The sequence below is a fragment of the Hippopotamus amphibius genome, chromosome 4 (assembly GCF_030028045.1).
Source record: "Hippopotamus amphibius kiboko isolate mHipAmp2 chromosome 4, mHipAmp2.hap2, whole genome shotgun sequence".
Lineage (NCBI taxonomy): Eukaryota > Metazoa > Chordata > Mammalia > Artiodactyla > Hippopotamidae > Hippopotamus > Hippopotamus amphibius.
In genome coordinates this window covers 154,102,685-154,126,049 of record NC_080189.1, presented here as the reverse complement: position 1 = coordinate 154,126,049, position 23,365 = coordinate 154,102,685, and the positions used below count along the sequence as shown (strand labels likewise).

At 41.7% G+C, this 23,365-nt stretch overlaps 2 protein-coding genes across 7 annotated transcripts in view; one reads left to right on the top strand and one right to left on the bottom strand.

Moving 5' to 3' along the window:
• The window catches only part of RAD51B (RAD51 paralog B), a 557,996-nt gene extending 545,995 nt beyond the window's left edge, over positions 1 to 12,001 (bottom strand). Inside the window, exons 1-5 of one of the 6 annotated variants that reach the window (XM_057731229.1) lie at positions 11,948 to 11,991; positions 9,340 to 9,443; positions 8,797 to 8,922; positions 6,903 to 7,016; positions 1,987 to 2,103 (exon numbers count right to left, since the gene is read on the bottom strand). In XM_057731229.1, coding sequence (XP_057587212.1) covers positions 1,987 to 2,103; positions 6,903 to 7,016; positions 8,797 to 8,880 — 315 coding nt within the window. In that variant the 5' untranslated portion in view covers positions 8,881 to 8,922; positions 9,340 to 9,443; positions 11,948 to 11,991. Of the gene's footprint in view, positions 1 to 1,986; positions 2,104 to 6,902; positions 7,017 to 8,796; positions 8,923 to 9,339; positions 9,444 to 10,680; positions 10,748 to 11,695; positions 11,910 to 11,947 lie in introns of those variants that run through there. The other 5 variants (XM_057731230.1, XM_057731228.1, XM_057731232.1 and 2 more) reach the window with 5 other exon arrangements.
• Positions 12,002 to 13,250: 1,249 nt separating this feature from the next.
• ZFYVE26 (zinc finger FYVE-type containing 26) overlaps positions 13,251 to 23,365 on the top strand; it is a 65,324-nt gene continuing 55,209 nt past the window's right edge. The window contains exons 1-7 of the mRNA XM_057731192.1: positions 13,251 to 13,322; positions 13,817 to 14,093; positions 15,684 to 15,762; positions 20,136 to 20,225; positions 21,561 to 22,083; positions 22,467 to 22,597; positions 23,187 to 23,351. Coding sequence (XP_057587175.1) covers positions 13,900 to 14,093; positions 15,684 to 15,762; positions 20,136 to 20,225; positions 21,561 to 22,083; positions 22,467 to 22,597; positions 23,187 to 23,351 — 1,182 coding nt within the window. The 5' untranslated portion in view covers positions 13,251 to 13,322; positions 13,817 to 13,899. The remainder of the gene's footprint in view (positions 13,323 to 13,816; positions 14,094 to 15,683; positions 15,763 to 20,135; positions 20,226 to 21,560; positions 22,084 to 22,466; positions 22,598 to 23,186; positions 23,352 to 23,365) is intronic.

Below are 23,365 nucleotides of genomic sequence, written 5' to 3'. Positions count from 1 at the left end.
AACCATAATCCGAAAAGAAACATGTACCATAATGTTCATTGCAGCACTATTTACAATAGCCAGGACATGGAAGCAACCTAAATGCCCATCAACAAATGAATGGATAAAGAAGATGTGGCATATATACACAATGGAATATTACTCAGCTATAAAAAGGGATGAGATGGAGCTATATGTAATGAGGTGGATAGAACTACAATCTGTCATACAGAGTGAAGTAAGTCAGAAAGAGAAGGACAAATATTGTATGCTAACTCACATATACGGAATCTAAAAATGGTACTGATGAACTCAGTGACAAGAAGAAGGACGCAGATACAGAGAATGGACTGGAGAACTCGAGGTATGGGAGGGGGCGGGGGGTGAAGGGGAAGCTGAGACTAAGCGAGAGAGTAGCACAGACATATATATACTACCAACTGTAAAATAGATAGTCAGTGGGAAGTTGTTGTATAACAAAGGGAGTCCAACTCGAGGATGGAAGATGCCTTAGAGGACTGGGGCGGGGAGGATGGGGGGGACTCGAGGGGGGGGAGTCAAGGAAGGGGGGGAATATGGGGATATGTGTATAAAAACAGATGATTGAACTTGGTGTACCCCCCAAAAAAATAATAAATAATAATAAAAAAAAAAATTTAAATAAACCTATTTCAAAAAAGGTCCAACTAGGTACAAAGATTCCATAAGATAGGATTCTGGCACCATCTGGTGGCTGTGCACTGCAACAGCACATTCTAATTTCTTTTTTTTTTGGGGGGGTACACCAAGTTCAATCATCTGTTTCTATACACATATTAATTCACTCATTCGTTCATTTACCTACTATCCAATAGGCATCTACTAGGCATAGCACACACACCCACACACCCACACCCACCCACCCACACACACACACACACACACAGTTTAAAATCTTTCTTGGAAAACAGGAAATAAAATAATGTATACTATCTAAAACAGTTTCCCTATTTTCAAAGGAAAATATCTACAGTTAAATTTATGCCTATCAGAATGTAAGCATCTGTTCTTGTTAGAAGTTTGTTTCAAGCATCTATGCCTCTAGAACTCTCAGGCAAGAGGTCCCCCAGGAGTGTACTGGTAAACATAGTCTACGGAGTCACCACATCAGGACCAGTAAGCACTCCAATGCAGTTTTCAAGGAAAAGAACTGTTGTGCTTTTAAAATATCCTCAAATTCTTGACACTTCTTTCAAAAGGCAGAGTCTAATTTGCCTTTCCTTGAACGTGGGCTGGACCTAATGGCCCACTTCTAAAGAAGAAAAAGTTGCAGAAGTGATGGTGTATAGCTTCCATCCATTTCCATCTTGCCTGGAGAACCACGCTCTTGAGATGCAAGCACCCTACAGAGAGCCCTCTGGGGAGGAATCATGACCTCCTGCCATCAACCAGCACCAACCTGCCCCCTGGCATCCTTCACCAATATCGCAGAGCTAAGCCATTCCCAAAGAAACAGAAATCAATGTTTCTTGTCGTTTAAGCCTCCGAGTTTGGGGGTAATTTGTTATGCAACAATATATAACTAATACAACAACCTATTACTTCCTAGAACTAAATTTTATCTTTAACAGGAAGTAAAAAATATCTTATTTCAGTTTAATACTACAATTTGCCCGCATGTTAACAAAATTTCAAATTTTCCTTCCTAATACACTAAGTAGGGATCCTTTTTCTAATTCCCCCAAATTGTTTCATATCATTTCATAATATTCATCACTTTCTAATTCAAAGAAACAGCAACCCAAGCACATTTCAGTCAGTCAGCAAGGATTTTTTGGAACATCTTCCTTTTGACGCCATGTACTAGTACTACACTAGAGACTGAGTGGAGAACCACGCTCTTCAGGTACTTACAATCTAATTTTGATGAATATTCATGAAACAATTTATGTTCTTTAATTAACCTTTTTCCCCTGGCTCTGAAGGTTCTAGGTCAATGGAAGAAGGTTTGGAAAGTTTCTTCTTTACCTCTGTGAGGGATCCACAAGCTACACCACCATGCAGGGCTTCATCCAAAGCAGAGAGGGTTGTAGGTAAAAATGCTGATGATGGAGCAGCAGACCTCTGTGTCTTTATCTCATAAGCCTGGACAAAGAAAAGATTGTTTGCTCAACTTTCATATTTATTCAAAAACATAAGTCAACTCCAAACTCAAAGTTTAGCAGCTGGAACCCCAATCCACATTTTTTTCTCTATTATTTATGTATTCAATAACTATTTACTCTGTGCTGGGGACTGTGCTAGTTTTGGGGGCTGTGATATGAAAGAAAGAGCCCCTGCCCCCATAGCACTTATAGCCAACTAGGAAGTACAAAATCAGGACTAGAAACGAGGCAACTGTAATACAATTAAACAAGAGATACTGTGATAGGGCAAGTGGAGACCTGGAGACAGTACACCTGATCTGGATTTTGTGATACAGGAAGGCTTCAGGGAAGATCTAGATGTCTGAGCTGAAACCTGAAATAGCTGGTAGACAGGCAAAGAAAATGTACATGTTCCTGCCAAAGAGACAAGAATGTACGAAAAAAGGTCAGGAAGCAAGAAAGAGAGGAAATGGAAACTAACAAAAAGAACAGAAAGAGTTCATTTAGGATGGCTGAAAGGTGGAGTGTGGTCGTGGCGTGGCAAGTGATGAGGCTGGAGAAATAAGCAGGCGCCGCATCAGGTGGAGCCTGTGGGAGCGCGGCATGGAGGCTGAGAGCAACAGGAAGCGACACAACCAAGCTACGTCTCAAACCGAGGTTGCTTTGTGAAGAACAGCTTGAAGGTGGGTGAGGTAGACCAAGAAATGGCCCCCCCAAAGGACAGCCACATCAAGTCCTTGGAACCTGTGAATGTTACCTTATTTGGAAAAAGAGTCTTCGCGGGCATAGTCAACATGATTCCGTACCTACCAGCAATGTGTGAGAACACTTGCCTCTCTGCAATCTTCAATATTAAAAGTTACTACTATTTTATTAAGTTGCCCAAATAAACTGAGATCAAGCCACAGAACTATCATCATTCATTCATTCAACAAATGTGAATTAATTGCCTACTGCATGCCATACATTATAAGCTCTGGGAATAGAGTGGTAAACCAAACAGACAGTTTCTACCCACTTAAAGTTTACAATTTAATAAATCTAGGTCTCAAATCCAAGGCTCTTCTGCCTCTATGAGGACGTAGGAAGACCAGTATATTAACATTTATGAGCCATAAATGTGCCCTCTTGTCTAATCTCATCTATTGAATCCTTAGATCAGTTAAACCATGGATTGCCACAGATTTTTTTAAAGGCTACATTCAGGCACATAAAAAACTAGAAAAGCTACAGTAAAAGGCATGTGCCTTGCTGGGACTTCCCTGGTAGCACAGTGGTTAAGAATCCGCCTGCCAATGCAGGGGACGCGTGTTCGACCCCTGGGCCGGGAAGATCCCACATGCCGCAGAGCAACTAAGCCCGTGCGCCACGACTACTGAGCCTGCGCTCTAGAGCCTGCAAGCCACAACTACTGAGCCTGCATGCCACAACTACTGAAGCCCACACACCTAGAGACCATGCTCCGCAACAAGAGAAGCCACCGCAATGAGCAGCCTGCACACGGCAACAAAGAGTAGCCCCCACTCCCCACTCCCCACTCCCTGCAACTAGAGAAAGCCTGCACGCAGCAACGAAGACCCAATGAAGCCAATAAGTAAATAAATAAATAAAATGGTTAATTAAAAAAAAAAGGCATGTGCCTTGCATCTGATTTACAAATATCTAAATATTGCCTACAATCTTATCAGGCGACATAGGTGGGCATGGCAACACTTTACAGACACGTAAAGGCAGTGCAATCTGTTAACATTAAAGTACTTTCTTTGCAACTATAAATGCAATTACTAGAATAATAGATAGTAATAAAATGAACTAACAGAACTAGACTTCAGAAATAATAGCGCGTACATAGTGAGACAGAGAGGAGCGCTGTGATACGACGCCCCACCAGTTTTTTTCTACTTTGGTGGCTGCTTCTCAGACTCATGGCTGTCTAATCTGATCTAGAAATGTTGGCTGGAATCAGGACTTGGTCTTGGGCACCCTTACCTTCTTACTGTATATATGTTCTAGCCAATCTCCCATCCATTTTCATGGCTTTGACTACCATATTCATGCCAATGACTCCCCAATGCACACTTCAAGTACAGAACTCTCCTTCAAGCTCTAGGTCCACAAATTTAACTGCCTACTTCACATCTCCACTCAGTGTTTCACAAGCACCTAAAACTCAACAGGTACTAACAAATTCATGATCTGCTTCCCTCAAACTGATCCTCTTTCAATATTCCTTATCTCGGGAAACTACCACCCAATCTCACAAAGCAAAATCAAGGAATCATCTCTGACACCTTCCTGTACCTCCTCACCACCCACAGCCAAACCAATACCAAATCCTATTCATTCTACCTCATAAGTATCTCTCATGATAACTGACATTACACCATCGACATCAATACCACACTACTAGTCCGCATCACAATCTGTCTGGAATACAGTCAGCTATACCTAACTAGTCTTCACAATTGTTCCTTTTCAATTGTTCCTTTTCAATTCCTTGTCCATGTTCAAAGACTGAGTTTTTAAAAACACATATTGGCTTATACCTTTTGGTGACTTGTCACTGCTTCAGAATAAAGCCCAAAATCCTTAACGTGGTCTGCGGGCCACAGTGAGCTGACCCTGGTTAGCTTCTCTGACATCATCTCTTGCCGCTCTCTTCCTTGCTGCTATGTTCATTCACACTGGCCTGACTTTCTTACCACACAAGCACCATTCTCCTGCTCTTCGCAGGGCCGGCACATTTCCCAGTCCCACTGCCTGCAAACTCTTCCCTGCAGAGATGATTCCTTCCCAACTCCTTTGTCTAGCTCTCTCCTATTCATCATTCAGGTTTTAGCTGAAGTGTCGCTTCCTTGAGGGAGCCCTTCCTGACTTCTACACTAAGTAAGGTCCCTGTTATTCAGTTTCTAAGCTCTTTCTACTTTTCTTTGATAGGACTCATCATTACTACAATTAATTAATCATTTAATAATTATGTGTTTACTGTCTGACTGTTCCCACTAGACTGCAAGCTACATGAGGGCAGGAACTTTAGCAATCATCTTCACTATAATATCCCCAGTACCTGACAGATCCATGGCTGGCACTCAATAAATACTGGTTGAAGGAAGAAATGACTGAATAAATAAATTAACAAAAAAATCTTTGTGAGGGGATGAACTGAGGCTAAGCCAATATTTAAGGCAGGACTCAAACCTGAAGATGTTATGAGAGCAAATGTACAACAAAGGGGAAAGGTGGCTCCTTGAATTGGCATCTGTAATGGTAGTGACATTGCAGTTGAAAATGGTGATGGAAGTGGAGACCAAAGGTGAATTTCCTGCCCACAATCTCCTGCTTAATTATCTAACTAGGAATATGCCATAGATATTGACCAAATAGAATGACAAATGTCAAATGAAAAGTTCTTGGGCTTCCCTGGTGGCGCAGTGGTTAAGAATCTGCCTGCCAATGCAAGGGACACGGGTTCGAGCCCTGGTCCAGGAACATCCCACATGCCACAGAGCAACTAAGCCTGTGGGCCACAACTATGGAAGCCCACGTGCCTAGAGCCTGTGCTCCACAAGAGAAACCACCGCAAAGAGAAGCCCGCGCACCGCAACGAAGAGTAGCCCCTGCACGTCACAACTAGAGAAAAGCCCACACGCAGCAACAGAGACCCAAAGCAGCCAAAAATAAAAAATAAAGAAAATAAATTTATAAAAATAAAAATTAAAAAAAAAAATTAAAAGCTTCTCTTGGAGCCTTACAACCTTCAAAATAGTGACAAGCTAATTTGAACCTCATCACAGAATCATCACATACTATTTTAACTCTCTAACTTCTCACATAAAACAAAGTGAGCTGTTCAAAGCTACCAGATCAATGACAAAGCTAAGACTACTGCCCATCTCTAACTCCAATTCTCAATCTCCTTCTGACTATTCTGCCTTTAAGTTATTTTCCTTAGATCACAAGCTAAATCTGAACAAAAGAAAATACTCAATCTGTTCATTGTTTCCAAAGTTTCAAATGACAAAAATATTCCTTCCTTCCTCCTTCAAAGAGCTGGACCCTACTTCATTGCTTTGTGGTTACCAAATTTCAATATAAGATAGTAAGGTAAGTAATTTACAACCCACATAAATAAATACATTTGCAAAACACTGGACAGACTTTTAGGCAACTCTTATTCTGGGAAAACAAGATATTTTCTACCATGCACTAAACCTACATTTTGAAAAACTATAGTCATGAGACAGAAAGTATGAAATAATAGCACAACTTGATGAGGGCTTATTACAAAAGACTTTAACTCTTCTCAGGAGTGAGGATAAGTTTGCAAGTATTATTCACTCAATCAATAAGTGAGTATAAGTCCAATATGTGTACTTTATGATGTACAGTAAGTAATGATGACAAAAGTTAGCATTACAGAGATGGGGCATTCTAAAATCAACAGTATATTAAAAAAAAACACACTATATTATACTTTAACCAGGAGGTTCACAAATCCTACCCAAATAAACAAAAGAGAAACAAGACCTTTCGAAATATCACTACCAGCCACAGAGAAAAAAAATTACTATTACCCCCTCATTCCCATAATTAGGAACTGAGCTTATAAACTACATAAATTTCTTACATATATTGTCATCAGAGGACTAACTCTATGTTGTGAGGGTTGGTATTTTTCAGGTGCTCATCTCTATTTTTGCTTTTGCTTCATCCCCCAAAAGATTTTAAATGAGATACAAGAATCCCTTCAAAATAAAAATCAAATCATAATTCTAAAATATATATATATATATACACCGTTTGCATCTGTGGGGCACAGGCCCTGCTGACCACACACAAAAGTTCATGGACACCTTGATAACTAAGGCCAGTCATCTTCATAAGCTCCAGTGGGGAAAGAGATAGAAAGTCCTAAAAAACATAAAGAAAATATTTTAAATATATATGTGCAACAAAGAGACTGGAATCAAAAGGAAACTTTCAATTGACAATGTCAATGTGTAAATAAAAGCAGAATTTATTGTAGATCAAAGATTTATATGTTTCTTATAGTATTTCCCCCCCAAATATACCTTAACTAAAAGATACGACGACATAATCTTATCCTCTAATTATCCAACCTGGCCTATACCAGAGGACACACCAAGTAACAACACAAAGCAGCAGGATCCAACTCCGGTGTATACTGGCACTGCCCTTGTGCCTGAAAGAGTTTGGGCATAAACACATGACCAGAAAGTATCAGGTTGAAATGAGTTACTCTCTAAGCTACGAGATCACTCAGAGGAAGTATTTAGCAATTGAAAGAGAATAAAACTGACTCTGAACCCAGTGACAGGGCAAGAATAGACGCAGATGTAGAGAACAGACTTAAGGACTCGGCGGGGGCGGGAGGGGGGTGTGAAGGGGAAGGGGAGGCCTGGATGCAGCGAGAGAGTTGCATTGACATATATACACTACCAAATGTAAAATAGATAGCTAGTGGGAAGTTGCTGCATAACACAGAGAGATCAACTCGATGATGGGTGATGACTTAGAGGGGTGGGATGCGGGGTGAGGAGTCGCGGGAGGGAGGGCATATGGGGCTATATGTATAAATACAGCTGATTCACTTTGTTGTACAGCAAAAACTGGCACAACAGTGCAGTCTAAAGCAATTATATTCCAATAAAGAGCTTAAAAAAACTGACTATGGAATGAAATGTTAAATTTCACACTTTTAAGAGTGTTTCAAAGTATGAACATGAGGATTATGAAATGCATATCAGAGGAAAAGATACCACTAACACACAAAGCAATTTTTTAAAAATTGCAGCATGCTCTGAAAGTCTGTCTATTAAGGATTAAATCCTAACAGAAAACCTTAAATCTTATTTAGCCTCCTAAGAGGGATTTGCTTTACTCTTGTGCTTCAATATACAACATCTGCTCTATATATCTCTCCACGCCACAGATAGAAAAATAATTCTAACTATTAATTTTTCTTGTTGTCAAGAGAAATTACCCATTTTGAAGACTGTCTCCTCATTTGAGTCATATTTCTCACATAACTGCAAAATTTCTTTTATGAGGACAAAATCTCTCTAGAACCTCAAATAAACAGCACAGGTGTACTTCACCTTCTGCTATGAGTATTCTCCCCACCCAACCCCACCCAAAATGCAAAAATCTTAGACTTGGATAAATGAAATCACATTTGGAAATACAAGCTAAGTGAGTTGTTATTTAAAATTAGCAAGCACCATATTTATCTTTTTTTTAATAAATCTAAATGTTCATATTTCAGGTGTAATTAAGAGTTATTTAGGTACTTCCCTGGTGGCGCAGTGGTTAAGAATCTGCCTGCCAATGCAGGGGACACGGGTTCGATCCCTGGTCTGGGAAGATCCCACATGCCTCAGAGCAACTAAGCCCATGTGCCACAACTACTGAGCCTGTGTGCTGCAACTACTGAACCCTGCATGCCTAGAGCCCATGCTCCTCAACAAGAGAAGCCACCACATTGAGAAGCCCGAGCACCGCAACGAAGAGCAGCCTCCGCTCACCGCAACTAGAGAAAGCTCACCTGCAGCAATGAAGGTGAGCCAAAAAACAAATTAATAATTAAATTTTTTAAAGAAAGTTATTTAGATACACTTAAGATTAATTAGTACTCAAAGTTTCTCATTGAGAAAAATTAAATACATTTTACCTGACAGGTAAGAATCTGATGTCTGTTCAGACGGTCACAGAGCTCCTGTGATAAACCCACTCGTCTTAGTTTCTTGCTACCCATGCCGTCAGATGCAGCAAGAAAAAGAAGAACCTTGAAAAAACACTGGAAAATAGCATAAGCAATAGTAGACAGGCTATCCAAAATACTCTACAAAATAAAAAAATTCTTCAAGCCTCTCCATATACAAAATGAAATGTACACTGTTTAAAATACTACTGATAAAATAAAGGCTATAGAATCTTTCTAAATATCTTAAACATGGGAGACAACTTTCGTCAAACATGCACACACAGAAACAAGACAACATGAGAATGTGCATTTCACACAATTATTTAAAACTTATTACACACATATAATAACACTGTTTCACATTTATATAGCATCTTAAGATTTTCAATGCATTTAGAAACTTTATTTGGATGTGTAATTAATACATATATTTCCAAACAGCACTCGCAGAAAGTCTTTACTTTCATTGCACTGTAACAATAACAAATTTATGGACCACCTACCACATACCAGACAGTGTTCCAAAGCTTTACATCATTATCACATTTAAGCTTCTCAGCTGTCCTGTGAGGGAGGTTGATCACTGATTCTATTTTTATATATGTGAAACAAGCCTGGAAAGGTCAGCCATTCCACCATTCCCAGAAAAAGTAAGTGGTAAATCCAGAGTCTGAACCCAGGAAGTCTGACTCTGAAGCCTATCCTCTTAACCAGTAAACTCTAAATATGATTACAAGTCTGTAATCATATTTAACCTCTCCTTTTTCTATGAGTCATACTAAACCTTCTGAATCAAATGAGATTTTATTATTTCAGGTGTTATTTACAAACTGAAATTGTTTTTTTTTTATTATACTAACTGCTCACATCCCCACATGCAATTAAATTTCACTCTTGTTGAACCCTGCAAAGGCTAAATGAGGCTCATGATATATTTGCCTTCAGAGAGTTAGAATAGACTCACTGTGAGTCCCTTAATAACACATGCAAACGATAAGCTGTGTATCTCACTAAGATGGCAAAATATCCTCTGGATAGAGTAGAAATGGGAACTCTTCATTGTTCCAGGGGATAAAACAATATACAAGGGTGAGTCAAAAATTATCAGCCAGTGTGCAGATAATTTTTGACTCACCATCGTAATTATCAGAGTCACATTTTGCAACAACAATATATACTGAAAAGGTAGATGTTTATTTCCAATACCATGTCCCAAATTTCTATTTAACATCTATATTCTCTGATCAGATTAACACTCTCTTCCTCTCTCCCATGCTCTCTCTCCTTCTCTCTCTCTCTCTCTCTCACACACATTCCTCTCAAACACAAAATACATCCCTCTCATTTCACTCAAAGGGAATTTGGCAGTATTGGTTTCTGTCTCTCAAACAGAAAGTTTACCAAGTGACACCTGCTGTAACATTGCCTAGGGTCCTCACAGATCAGGTAGCTCTGGACAATGAAATCATTTAGACTGATAAACTCAATCAACAAGGAGAAGTGTAAAACCCAAACTACCTGGACTTTAATAATGACTCTGCTATCTCTGTCTTATTAGGGCCACTCCCATCACTTGCCTAGACTATTGCCTACTGCCTCTGGTCACTCCCTGCCCCAAGCAAAAAACAAAACAAAACAAAACCACTCATCTGTTCCTTCCACAGAGGCTTCTTAAGCACACACTCTGCTGAGCTCTGCGGCACAAGAATCATCTAAGTATATTTCTTCCCCTTTGGGAACTCACAAAAAAGACGAAAAGAGATACATACACAAACAATTAGTCATGAGCAAGTACTGTCATTGGAATTCAAGTGTGCTGTGGAAGCAGAGAGGAGTAAACACCAAACTGACCTGCAAGTCACAATCCTTTCAGAGGTAGCCTCCTAAAAATTTGCTCCAATCCTGTCACTCTCCGCCTTTAAAAGTGTCCATGGGACCACAGGATAAATTCCACACTTTTTATGATGGCCTAAAGCCTCTTCATAAACTGGTCCCTCACTTCCCTCTCATTCATGTATCAGATTGCAAGACCCATACTCTGGCCTTTCTGGCAAAATCACTTGCCTCCCAGTATCTTAGTTTCCTCATCTGAAAAACAAGCCTCATTCAAAAACCTACTTCACAGGAATGTAGTGAAGGTTAAAGGATGTGGAAGGTGCCTGGCTTCTGTAGTGCTCAAAGCTAATAATTATGATCAATTCATTCAGCAAAACAGCATTTGCTGCTCAGGTGACCTGCCTTCCGGCAGTAACACTGGTAGGTTGCAAGTGCCATCTGCCTCCCTGACTTTTCTCCACAAAGACTTCCCGCTACTTAGTCTCTTCCTCTGCTATGTTCTCACCACACTGTGCACGCATTTATTCGATAATCTTATTAACATTGTTATGACTGGCACGTTTCTTTCTTCCACCAGAAATCGTAAATTCCTGCTCTGCATGTGCGCGCGTGCATGTAACTGAGAGTGCGTGGGAAGATGTTCAATCTTGGAATTTGAATCCTCTCCTCATCAAGAAAAAACACTGTTAGATGGTCAATGAAAACTGTGAATTAAAAATAATAGCGAACATTTCTTGGGCCCTTATTACGTGTTACTGTTCTAGAAGCTCCGGATGTGCTACCCCATTTTACAGATTAACACTGAGGCACTGAGTTGAAAAACTTGAGCGAAATCTAATAACTAGCACACGGTGGAGTCCGCATTCGAACCCAGGGATCTGACTCCGTATTCCATGCTATTAAATACCTCTTCAACACCACCAGAAGAGGAGCAGACACTAAATTTCCCTTAATGACGGGCTCCCCTGCCTAGACCTCAAACTGCCCACAAGTGGTAAAATGGGTGGACATTAAGAGGCGAAAACATCACCTTAGAATCCCCTAACGACAGCTCTTCCCAACAAGGTGCAGCTTCCAAGCCATCCCCCACAAAAGAAGGCCAGACGCCTCAGATCTCCGGCGGGCTTATGTTAAGATCCCTATGGACCTAAGGGGGTGTGCCCTGAACCCAAGAGTGACTCTCCGCTCCCCCGATATCAACACCACGGGCCCAGAGAGGGAGCAGAAATAAGGAGCACACCCCACTTCCCCAAACCACCCCCAACATGAAACTTCCCAGTACCGGGTCTGCAGCATCCAACTTTCAAAGTTTCCCCTACCCCTCACACAGTTCCCCGCGGAAAGTGACGCAAAGAAACAAGAGAAGCGCTGGTTGGGTCGTCACCCTGGCGAAACATCCAATAAAAGATAAGCACAGGCCCAGGCGGACCCCACTGCTTGCTGGGAATTGTAGTTCACACTCTGAAACAAGCCTGTGAGTCCCAGTCAATTTCTCAGCATAGTGATTATCAAAATCCGGTGGAGGAACATCGGCAAGACTATGAAGCCAGGAAAAAACTTGTTTGTAATTTCCTCTCTTCTTTCTCTCGTCACTTAAAAACTGCTTAATGGACCAGAGAGACATGTTAGTTTTCTGGGAATAGTTGAGAATCCCCCAATCATCGAAGAGGCTTTGGAAGAGAGCTTTTAGTTTGTTTTGGTTTGCTTTTTTCACCACCCTTTGATGGTGCAATAGGTTTGGAAAATGCTATATGAAATTGCTCAAACTGAAAACATGTAATGGGGAAACGTGGGAGTCTATACTTGAAGAACACGAAGAAAACCAAACAGAAGGTGCAGTATAAAAGCAGCCGTCATGAGGAAACTACAGTAAACAGTTACTTTAAGACTCGGTTTCAGATTATTATAGTCGAGAAAGGCTTTTGCTCATTCTTTGCTCTCATCTCCCCTGTGTATACCTCTATCTTATAATTTAGCCTACTGCATCCTAATTACTGACCGGCACTCCTCACTAGACTGTGATCTCCTTGAGGACAAGGACCACATCTTATTCAGCCGCTAAATTAGAGCCTAGCACACAATTCAATTAACGGTTGTCGGGTAAATGAGCAAATAAATGAATGGAGTTAAGCAGAAGAAACTGGGAATTCAGAACGTAGGGTTCTGGTACTATAAGGGAGCCCAAGTGGATGGAATAATAATGGAGGAGGATCTAAGCCTCCTTGCTCTGGGTATCCCCCAGGCGTGGCAAAGCACTGTCACTGGTTGGCGCTCAGTAAACGCTAACTTCAAACTAGGGAGAAAAGATAACAAAGAAAAAAAAATCAAGGCACACAGCTATTCCTCCCACTTGCTCCACCGAAGGCAACACGGAAGGAGTCAAGCGGAGGCTCTGTCAAAACTGCGAGGGATGGTCCTAAACCACGTAGCTGGTATCTGTTTCCCAGCTTCCTACCTTCCTCTAGCCCAGAGGTGGAGTCACGTGACCCAAACAAATATGGCGCCTTATTTGCATCTTTCCTCTACTGACCAATTAGAGTAGCCGCTGTCCGTCGTCACCCCCACCCCTGCCTCAACATCCTGAAAGGGATTTGTCACCTGACTCCGCTCAAACATGGCTGCGCTGGGGGCTTTACTGCTTTGGCCGCCGGGAGCAGGTGAGTGTAAGGCGCCGCAGAGAAGGCGGGGGCGCTCTCCACGACCCGGGTAGGGAGCATCCCTGCGCCCCAATCCCCACCGCCCTCCAGTTCTGACACAGATTCCTCTCCTGATCTTCAATTTTCTGCCTTAAAAGAGGGCTCAAACTAGGGAGGTTCCTACTGAATTTCTCATCCTTAAGGAGACGACCACCTGGGGATTTGGAGCCGAATTGGGCATAAAGTTCTGGAGGAAATGCGGAAGTGGAGTTTGGTGTCTGCCTCGCGGGCTAATATGACGATTGATATTAATTAAATGTTGGGGGCGCCTAGAGAGATGGGATCCATCCCTTGGGGAAAGGTGGAACTTCTCAAAAAGAGAGAGTAACATGTCAAATCAAATTTGCAATGATAATTAGAAAAGTAAGCCCCGCCTTTCCTAGTGCGGCTAGTAGTTGCTAGTTTGTCTAAATATAATTCCTTTTTTTTCTCACCTGGGTGTGTATTGTTTCTAGGAGGTACTTCACGAATGAGAAAATTGACAATGTGTTTTGCGTAATTCATCTCTTTCTGTCTCCCTGCACTCTGTGCTGGGAAAATGAATCATCCATTTGGAAAAGAGGAAACTGCTTCTCAGAAGCAGCTTTTTGGATTTTTCTGTGAGTGCCTTCGGAGAGGAGAATGGGAACTGGCACAGGCGTGTGTACCTCAGCTACACGAGGCGCAAGGGGATATTCCAAAGAAGGTGGAAGATATACTTCAGGCGCTGGTCATGTGTCCCAATCAACTGAGGTAAGGGATCTCTCTCTTCCTGCCAGGCAGTCACAGGGCGGGAGACACAAGTTTCAATACTTGAGCTCTCGTCCGTGGTGCCTCACTCAACCGTATCTGAGGAATTCACAGAGGCAGAGTTTATATCACATGTTCTCTTTAATATGTGCCTATTTATTAGTTAATCAGTTTGGCTTTGAATTGTCATCTGGAACTGATTAAAGCCTGGCCGGCAAATCGTGCTTGAAACCACCTTTTCTTGTTTATTATCATTAAAGTAGGTGGTGCAACTGTGTTGAAAAGCATTTTCTTTCCCTCGAAAAGAGCAAACCCTGCTCCCTTCTTGCTTGTGAAGTTGGAGATATTGTGGTAGCTTTAGCAGAACCAGAAGTGAATTCACTTAAAGGTTTTTATTTGGAAATAATTATAGACTCACAAGAAGCGCAAAAATAATACAAAGAGTACCCTTTCCCCAACTTCCCCCAACTGTGACATCTTATTTAATTATAGTAAATATCAAAACCAAGAAATTCACACTCATACTGTTAACTAGACTACAGCCCTTATTCAGTCTTTACCATTTTTTTAATCTGCTTTTTTTTTTTTTGCGGCACCCGTGTGTGTGTGTGTGTGTGTGTGTGTGTGTGTGTGTGTGTGTGTGCGCGCGCGCGCGTGCGTGCGTGCACACACAGCATGCAGAATCCCAGTTCCCCAGCCAGGGACCCAGCCCACTCTCCCTGCATGGGAAGTGCAGAGTCCCTACCACTGGACTGCCAGGGAAGTCCCAATCTGCATTCATTTTTATGTGTGTAGTTCTGTGTATCTTTATTCATTCTTAGATTCACGTAACTACCACTATAGTCAAGATACAGAACTATTTCATCACCACAAAAGAATTCCCTTGCTCCCTGGGAATACCTCTTTGTACATTGATCCCTTTTTGTCCCCTGGCAGCCAGTATTCTCTATCTGAATTTTGAATGAGGTTCTTCTTGGTAGTGCTATTAACAATGAGTGGTATAGGAGTTAAACGTTCAGTTTCTCCCTCACTTTCCCTTTGGCAGTTATTTATAAGAAAATACTGTATTAGCACATATAGAATGGTGATTTACATGATTCTTTTCTTCCTTTGTTTTGTCCCTTAAATTTGGATTCTAGCCAATTACTGTATAATTAAATTACTAACTTCAAAGAAAGGCTTATGAATTCCTATAATCCTGTTTTTAGAATAGAGTTGAAAATAAATTTTTATGAAGTTCCTTTTTTCTTTGCTTGATTCAGTTTCTATTTTCAAGATTTTAAGTTTTCTATTTCAGATAGCTTTGCTTTTATGGTTTTCTGTGTAATATTATTTTGTTTAAAAATAAAGACTAGATAAGGAGGTGGAGGTAGAATTGAGACTTTTTTTTTTTTTTAATGAAAGCTGCTAGTTCTGTTCTGGTTCTAGTTTATTGATCTGTCGTATAGATTCAAAGATTTCTCATTAAGGCAATATCTTGCCTGTTTAGGTTTAAAACAGACTGAGCAGTGAAATCTAAATCTTGCATCACAAAGGAGAAAAGGTCAGTAGAAACTCTTTGTTCAGAAATTTTTTTCTTGTTACATTTTTCAGATGTGGACAGGATATCAACCCTCAAAAATTAGCCTGGGTCTGGCTTCTAGTACTGGAAAAATGGTTGGCCCTGGAAAAGGTAAGTAGGTTTACATTTCAAATTTTCTCTTGAGGCCAGGACTGAGAACTTGGAAGGACTTATGAAATTTCCCTTGTATCCATTCCTTCCTTTAATTCGAGGTTTGTCATATTCCTTTCTCATTATTGACAGTAAGAATGGCTTAAATATTTATTGCTGTCTCCTTCTCTAAATTCATTTATTAATTCACTAACTTACATTGGCATTAATTCAATAACCCCTCATTTGAAGTGTTACCATTGTGTTAAATACCACTGTGTCTTGTGCCCAAATAGAACTCTGCAGAACTCAGTGAAAGTGACAAGATAGTATAAAAGAAACTGGCATCCAGACCATGATAAGATGGTTTTTCGGAGACACTAGTCTGTCATCGTCTCTGTCTGCTGGCTTTCCAAATAAAGTCGTATTCTTTGCCTCAAGAAAAAAAAAATGTGACAAGATAGTGAGTAAAGTCTAATCCTCATAATACTCAAGTAATGGAGAATGGACTGAGCTGGAGTTTGGCTGTTCATCCAAAAATCTTATTTTAACTAGTCCAGTGCAGTGAAATCTTATAGATTTAAATGTCATTAGTTAATAATTTAACAACTCACATGGATTGAAACTAAGTTACTGAATAGGAAAACAAAGTGAGCAAATTAATAGTGAAAGAAAACTTGTAAGGAAGGGTTTTTTTAATATGAAAAATTACCATTCAGAGCTCTTTTAGAAATATGTGTTAATTATCGGAAGTTGATATCCATTAAAGAAATTCTTAGGCAATTTTGTATGAAACCTAAGACTTTAAGATTTAAGTGCGGAACCTCTGACTCAGAAAAGAAATGACTGGCCCAGGTTCACACCATAAAGTTAGTTGGCAGAACTGGAGCAGGGACCAACATCTTCTGCCTTCAGGTCCTCAGTCTTCTGCTTTTTCCACCTCAACAGTATTTTTAGCCTACATAGACTTGAAAGAAACCATAAGTTCTATTTTGTGAATGTCTACAATTTAGCCTAATTTTCTTCTTTGCTTCTCTGAGTCATCAAAATGAATTTTGTCTTGGATTCTGTTTTTGCCTGACATTGATCCTTCTTCACATAGCTGTCAAAAAGTACCAGAGGTTATTAATCTAAATTCATTTATTATCCAGGCTTTTGGTAGTGGTCTAGAAAAGAGAAATGACAAAAAGATCAACAGGAGAGGAAAGGAAGAGAAGCAAAATTGAAAAATAACCCCAGGGTGATTAAGAGTTGGCTGTGGAGGGAATACGGGGATATGTGTATAAAAACAGATGATTGAACCTGGTGTACCCCCCCAAAAAAAAAAATAAAAATAAAAATAAATTAAAAAAAAAAGAGTTGGCTGTAGTTTCAGATCTAAAAGAGACATTTTCAGCTAAAATATCCTGTAGTATCTTCAAAGAGAAAAGGAAAAAAATGTCTTACTGTTACTGACTAAGGATCTTTTCCATACAAACACAGAATTTGTCAAACCAGATGAACTTTCAACTCAGCAGAGGGCATTTGCTTACTTCATGGCTGATTGGTGCTTGTTAAATTTCTGGACAGTTGCTCAACCAGATCAGGAGGTGGATTTCACTTCCCTGGCTCCTTTTCACAGACTAAATTGTTTTTCCCAGCATTGAAGATCTTTTCGTCCTTAAAGCTCCAGTTCCTCATTTATTTAAACAGTTGTGGGAATGTTTTAAACTTTATATAAGGACCTCAGCGAATTTTAAAACTTCATACAAGGACCAAGACATCAGATGCATTCGTGGAGTAGCTCTACAAAGCCAGTCATTATCCTGGCCTGGCCTTCATCTTCTAGAGACTTGCTGGCTGCTCCTTCTCCAGTCTCCCACCTGCTGCCAAAAGCTCCTTTTTAATTGTTCGTTGAAACAGTGATTCCATTTTCCCTTTCCTTCATCCATTTTTGCCTTCTGCCTTTTTATCATGTGAACAGCATGCTGCTTCTAATAGAGGAAAAATGGAAACAACTCCCAGGTCCACAGTCCAGGACTGATTTTCTATTTGTAAAATACCATGGCAATATTAAAATTCAGTGGTGAATGAATTTTCAGTGACGTGGAAGGATATTCACATTCTGCTATGTGAAGAAAGAAAAAATTGTTTAGAAAAGAGTATGTTTGTTGTGCATGCATGTATGCACGTGTGGAAGATGGTCTGAATACCCTTAGAACACAGTTGTGATTGTAGATCTTCTCCAGTGGAAAGATTTGGAGGGAGTGTGTATGTGTTTTCATTTGCCTGTTTGCATTCTCTGATTTTTCGACGTTGAACATGCCTTGCTTTTATAGAAAGAAAATCTGTGCTTAGAAACTTCAGGCAAATTCTTGCCTATTTTAGGAATATTAGTTGTTTATGACTCTGCATATGCATAGAGTAATTTCACCAGTAAAAAAAGATACAAGTTAGTCAGTCTTTAGGACTTTAATGAATGTCCTAATATCTTAACCAGTTCTTTTATTAAGGGCCTGCTGTCTGGCCTTATCTGTTCCTTCCTGTTAGTCCTCGATAGAATCACTAATTTTCAGCTTGCCAGAATTAATTTTCTCCACCACCTTCCAATCATTAGCATTATACAAGCATTCAGATGGCGTAGAGGCATTAGGGAAGGACATGCTAAAAAGGATTTTGAACCAAGAACATACTAGATCATATTAGCCTCTGACGTGATGAATGGCACATGAATAAAGTAAGCACGATCTTATGTTCTAACCTTCACTTACATACACACAATCCTGCAGGTGCTTCTTCCCTTGACTTGGGAGACTTTACAATAAAACCCATCTTCTGGGAGCTTTAACCAGCTGCATGATTTACAGGTGTCTCTAGTTTAAAAGAGTGTTCGTCAGGATGAGTCCCAGACTTTCATCTCATTTGTATTTGTGTCTGGAGAGAGGGGGACTATTGTTTTAGTTTTAAGGAGCAGGTGAAGGGAAGTCATTGTGAAACAAGCAGGTACAGGAAGAGTCAGAAGGTTTCTCTTCCTTTATACATTTCTGATGAAATGTCTCATTAACAAACATTGGGGTCACTTTTTCTTTTCCACGCTTGAAATGATTGGAAATTACTTCCTAACCATTTCTTTACCGAAGATTTTTTTTAAAAAACATCCTGATGCCACAATTTTGTTTGATTTAGTGATTAAGTGAGATCTTAAAAAACACATGAAAATGTGGCACATAGCACCTGGCACATAATAAGTGTTTGATAAACATTAGATCTCTCCGCCTTTGCTTTTGTTTTCTGACTAAAAATGAATACCAAAAACAGGTTTGGGGGACTTCCCTTGTGGCACAGTGGTTGAGAATCCGCCTGCCAATGCAGGGGACACTGGTTCGAGCCCTGGTCCAGAAAGATCCCACATGCCACGAAACAACTAAGCCCATGCACCACAAATACTGAGCCTGCGCTCTAGAGCTCGAGAGCCACAACTATTGAGCCCACGTACTGCAACTACTGAAGCCCACAAGCCTAGAGCCCATGTCCGCAACAAGAGATGCCACCACACTGAGACGCCTGCACACTGCAATGAAGAGTAGCCCCCACTCATCGCAACCAGAGAAAGCCTGCACGCATGCAACAATGAAGACTCATCACAGCCAATAAATAAATAAACAAATAAATAAAAACAGGTTGGGGCCAAAAGAGGATCATGTGGGCCATTCCATTCTGGCTTACGCATAACTGGATGTTTTAGACACTGCAAGGGAGATTCTTGGAGAGGGACTTAGAGGAAAAAATGAGCAAGCCTTGGCGTTTGAGGCTAATCAGTGTGGGATTTAAGTGTCAGCATTTAAGAGGAATATGTGTTCAGTTTAGCTGTTTCCACTTATAAAGAAAAGTGTCTGGGACTTCCTAGGTGGCACAGTGGGTAAGAATCCGCCTGCCATTGCAGGGGACACAGGTTCGATCCCTGCCCCAGGAAGATCCCACATGCCGCGGAGCAACTAAGCCCGTGCGCCACAACTGTTGAGCCTGCACTCGAGAGCCCGGGAGCCACAACTATTGAGCCCATGTGCCACAACTACTGAAGGCCATGCGCCTAGAGCCCATGCTCCGCAACAAGAGAGGTCACTGCAACGAGAAGCCCGCGCACCACAACAAAGAGTAGCCCCCACTCACCACAACTAGAGAAAGCCCGTGTGCAGCAATGAAGACTCAACACAGCCAATAAAATAAATAAATAAATTTATAAAAAAAAAAAGAAAGAAAGGTGTCTGAAAACATACCCAGGAATGTAATGGTCAAAAGTACTTTATCTTAGAGAAAACAGCAGAAATAAGATGGACTGGAGAGAAGTATTTCCTTATAATTGTCAGCTAAAGCATATACTTAATCTCTTTGCTTCCTTCTTATGATTCTTCTAGAAGTTACTTCCAACCGGTTGCCGGAGAAAACTTGAGTTCCTTTTATTGTCAGAAGACCTCCCAGGTGACATCCCAGAGGACATCCTCAAGGTGAGAGAGGGCCCTGGATCTGTCTGCCCAGGGTTGCAGTCACTCAACAAGCTCTGCTTGCAGGGATCCAGCAGAAACAGGTCCCCAAGATGCTGGCAGGTCTCTGTTCTCAGGCAAGACCAGGCTAGTTGGAGGCCCCTCGAGGGGAATTTAGAGATAGGGGAAATTATCTGATTGTAGAATTCTTTAGAGGTGGATTGGCCAGAAGTACTATGTATAGCTGGGGGTTAAAAATATTTTTTCATTTCTTGTAAAAGGAATGCATAACTTGGATTTAAACTAGGTGTTAGAATTTTTCACCAGAGTGTGGTAGGGAATATAAAGGGAGAGAGAAACCCGTATGTATGTGTTGAATACCTTTTCTGTAACAGGCGCACTGACTGTGTTATAGTTAAGCCTCACAACCACCTTCTGGTTTAACTAGATCTATACTTAAGTGCCTGAGGGATGCTCTGAGGCTCAATACTTATTTTCTTCATGACCCGGCCACCAGCTAAGTGAAGACATATTTACAGTAGGATTTAAGGTAGGGACTTTCACTTGTATTAAGTCAAGGATTTATGGTCCTGTGACCACCTCGGAGGCAGTTACTGAAGAAGTATCCCTGAGCATCACCCACAGGAATAGTGCTGAAGTGTGGGAAATAACCTACCAAACAGATTATAGGCTACAGAGATCTTGCCTTTTAAAAGCTTAGAGTCTAGTTGGAGAGGAAGGAAATACACACATGGCATAATTATGTACTAAACCATATGGTGCTAATTTTAAGAACATTGAAAGCCCAGTAAAGAGGGAGCCTTGTGTGAGTTGGAGGTCCTGGGGAAGGTTTTATGGAAGGATAAGGAATGGGCTGTATCTGAAATCTTGGTTGGAATTTAGATTAAGGGTTAATAACATGTCTGTAGCGTTCTTTCAAAAATTGAATTTAAATGCCTTGAGATGGGCATAGTGCCTTCTACCCATTTGTTACCTGGTCTGTGAGTTTGCAGTCCCTGATTTAGAGTGACAATGCACATTTCAGAGGCAGTGGGGGTGGGGGTGACTAGCTTGAGCATGGAGGCCTTGGGCAGATCTCTCTTTGTCTCAACCCCCTGGTTTGAGGACACCTTCAAAAGGAGGATAATAGTAGTGTCTTTTTCCTAAGGTGGTTGTAAGTATTAACTTAATTTTTCTGTGTAAAGAACCTGGCACATAGTAACTACCACAGAAGCGTTTGCCACTGCTACTCTTGTGTATACACACATATATACACTGAAAAGAGGAAAATTTCAAGGCATGGAAGTGATAACAACGTGGACACGCTCACCACCCACCCCCTCTTCATCCTCTGTTTAGGAGCTGTACTCGGTCTTAGCACAAGACGCAGTGGACCCTATGCTTGATGGAAATCAGAGGCAGAAGAGCTGGCACCCTTGGCTCAGCTCAGAGGCTGTCTCTGTGCTTTGGGATCTCTTGAGGGAGGCCCCCCAGCCCACACAGGCCCTGCTGGAGCTCCTGCTTGGGGAGGATGATGGCGCGGGCCTCCAAGGTGGGCCTCTGCAGAAGGCGCTGGTGGACCTCATTCGAAAGGCACTGCAAGCTTTGCGGGACCCTGCCACGCGGCCCCCAGGGGCAGTTGATGCCGTCTACAGAGCCCTGCAGACTCTGCGCTGCCCTGCAGAGCCGCTCGGGGCTGAGCTGCGTCTCCTGTGTGAGGAACTGCTAGAGGCCAGCAGGTTGGAGGGGAGTCCCCTGCGAGAGGAGCGGCTCCTCGGCTGCCTGCTGCACAAGGCCAGGCGGGGTCTGGTGTCCCTGTATGGCCACACTTATGCGGAGAAGGCCCCAGAGAAACCACTGACGGCCACACCCTCGGGAACAGGTGTGTTCCCTGCCCTGCTTCTCCTCCTCATATGTTGGTTCCCCTCTGCCCAACCCCTCTGACTCCCTCTAGCCTACTGCCTTCCATGTTGCTCAGAAAACCTAATGGGAGAAGTTAAGCAAAACTGGGCAAGATATTCTTTTGTAAAAGCACAGATTTCGTCGCTTAAAAAGGAGAGATGGGGGAAAAAAATGAAGTAATAGCAGGAAAAAGTTTTTCAGAAACTCCTGAGAGAAGTAACAAGTCTTTAAGATAGATGTATGGAAAACCTGGTTTAACTTTTTAAAGGAGTGAACTCTCGCATCAGTTGGTTTTTCAAATGGACTTTAGCTTGGAAAAGAAGAGTCCAGTTCCCCAGTAACCACGTCTGGTTTGATTTTCAGTCTCATCGGATCATCTAGATCCTGAGCGGGCGATGCTAGCCTTGTTCTCTAATCCGGACCCCGCCCAGGCTTGGAAATTGACCTATTTCTTTTGCCTAAGCAACAGCAAGCACTTCCTCGAGCAGATCCTGGTAAGTCAAACTCAGTGATTCTCCATCACTCAAGTAACCCAAGGACTCTCTCCAGACCTCTTCATTCCTCCTTTCTCTCCCACTCATTTATCCAACACAAAGCAGTTTAATTAGTGGTGAGTCAACTAGTTTGTGTCCATCCCACAGTTCCAGAAGGCTCTGAGAACCAGTATCATTCATAATTAGAACCACCAGCATCTTACATCAGTTCTTAGGCAGCCGCTGAAATGTTGGACACATGTAAGCTTTCTGGAGGGTGTGAGGAAGAAAAGACAGGGGCAGCAGTGTGTTGCCTAGCTGACAGGGGAATCTAATCACTCTGACCTTCTCCTTCCAGATTGCAGCTGAGCTTCAGTTTAATCCAACAGCTATTCATTAACCTCATCCTGTGTGCTGTGTACTTCGCTAGGATCTGGGACTACAACAGTCCCTGCCTTCAAGGAGCTTACAGTCTATTTTCATAAACACATTTTATTCAACTGGCCACTTCTGTCATTGACAGAAACCTCCCTTCTGTACTGAAAAGCTTCTTACCCTGATGAGCAGCAAGTCCCCAGAGCTGCCTCTAGCAGCCGCCTTTGTCTTCCAGGTGACAGCACTCACACTGTTGAAGGAGGAGGACTTCCCAAGTCTTGGCTGCCTGCTAGATCGAGAATTCAGGCCTCTCAGCCGACTGCTCGTGCTCCTGGGCTGGACACACTGCCGGAGCCTAGCATCAGCCAAGAGCCTGCTCCAGACGCTGCACAGGACCCAGGTAACTCTCACTCT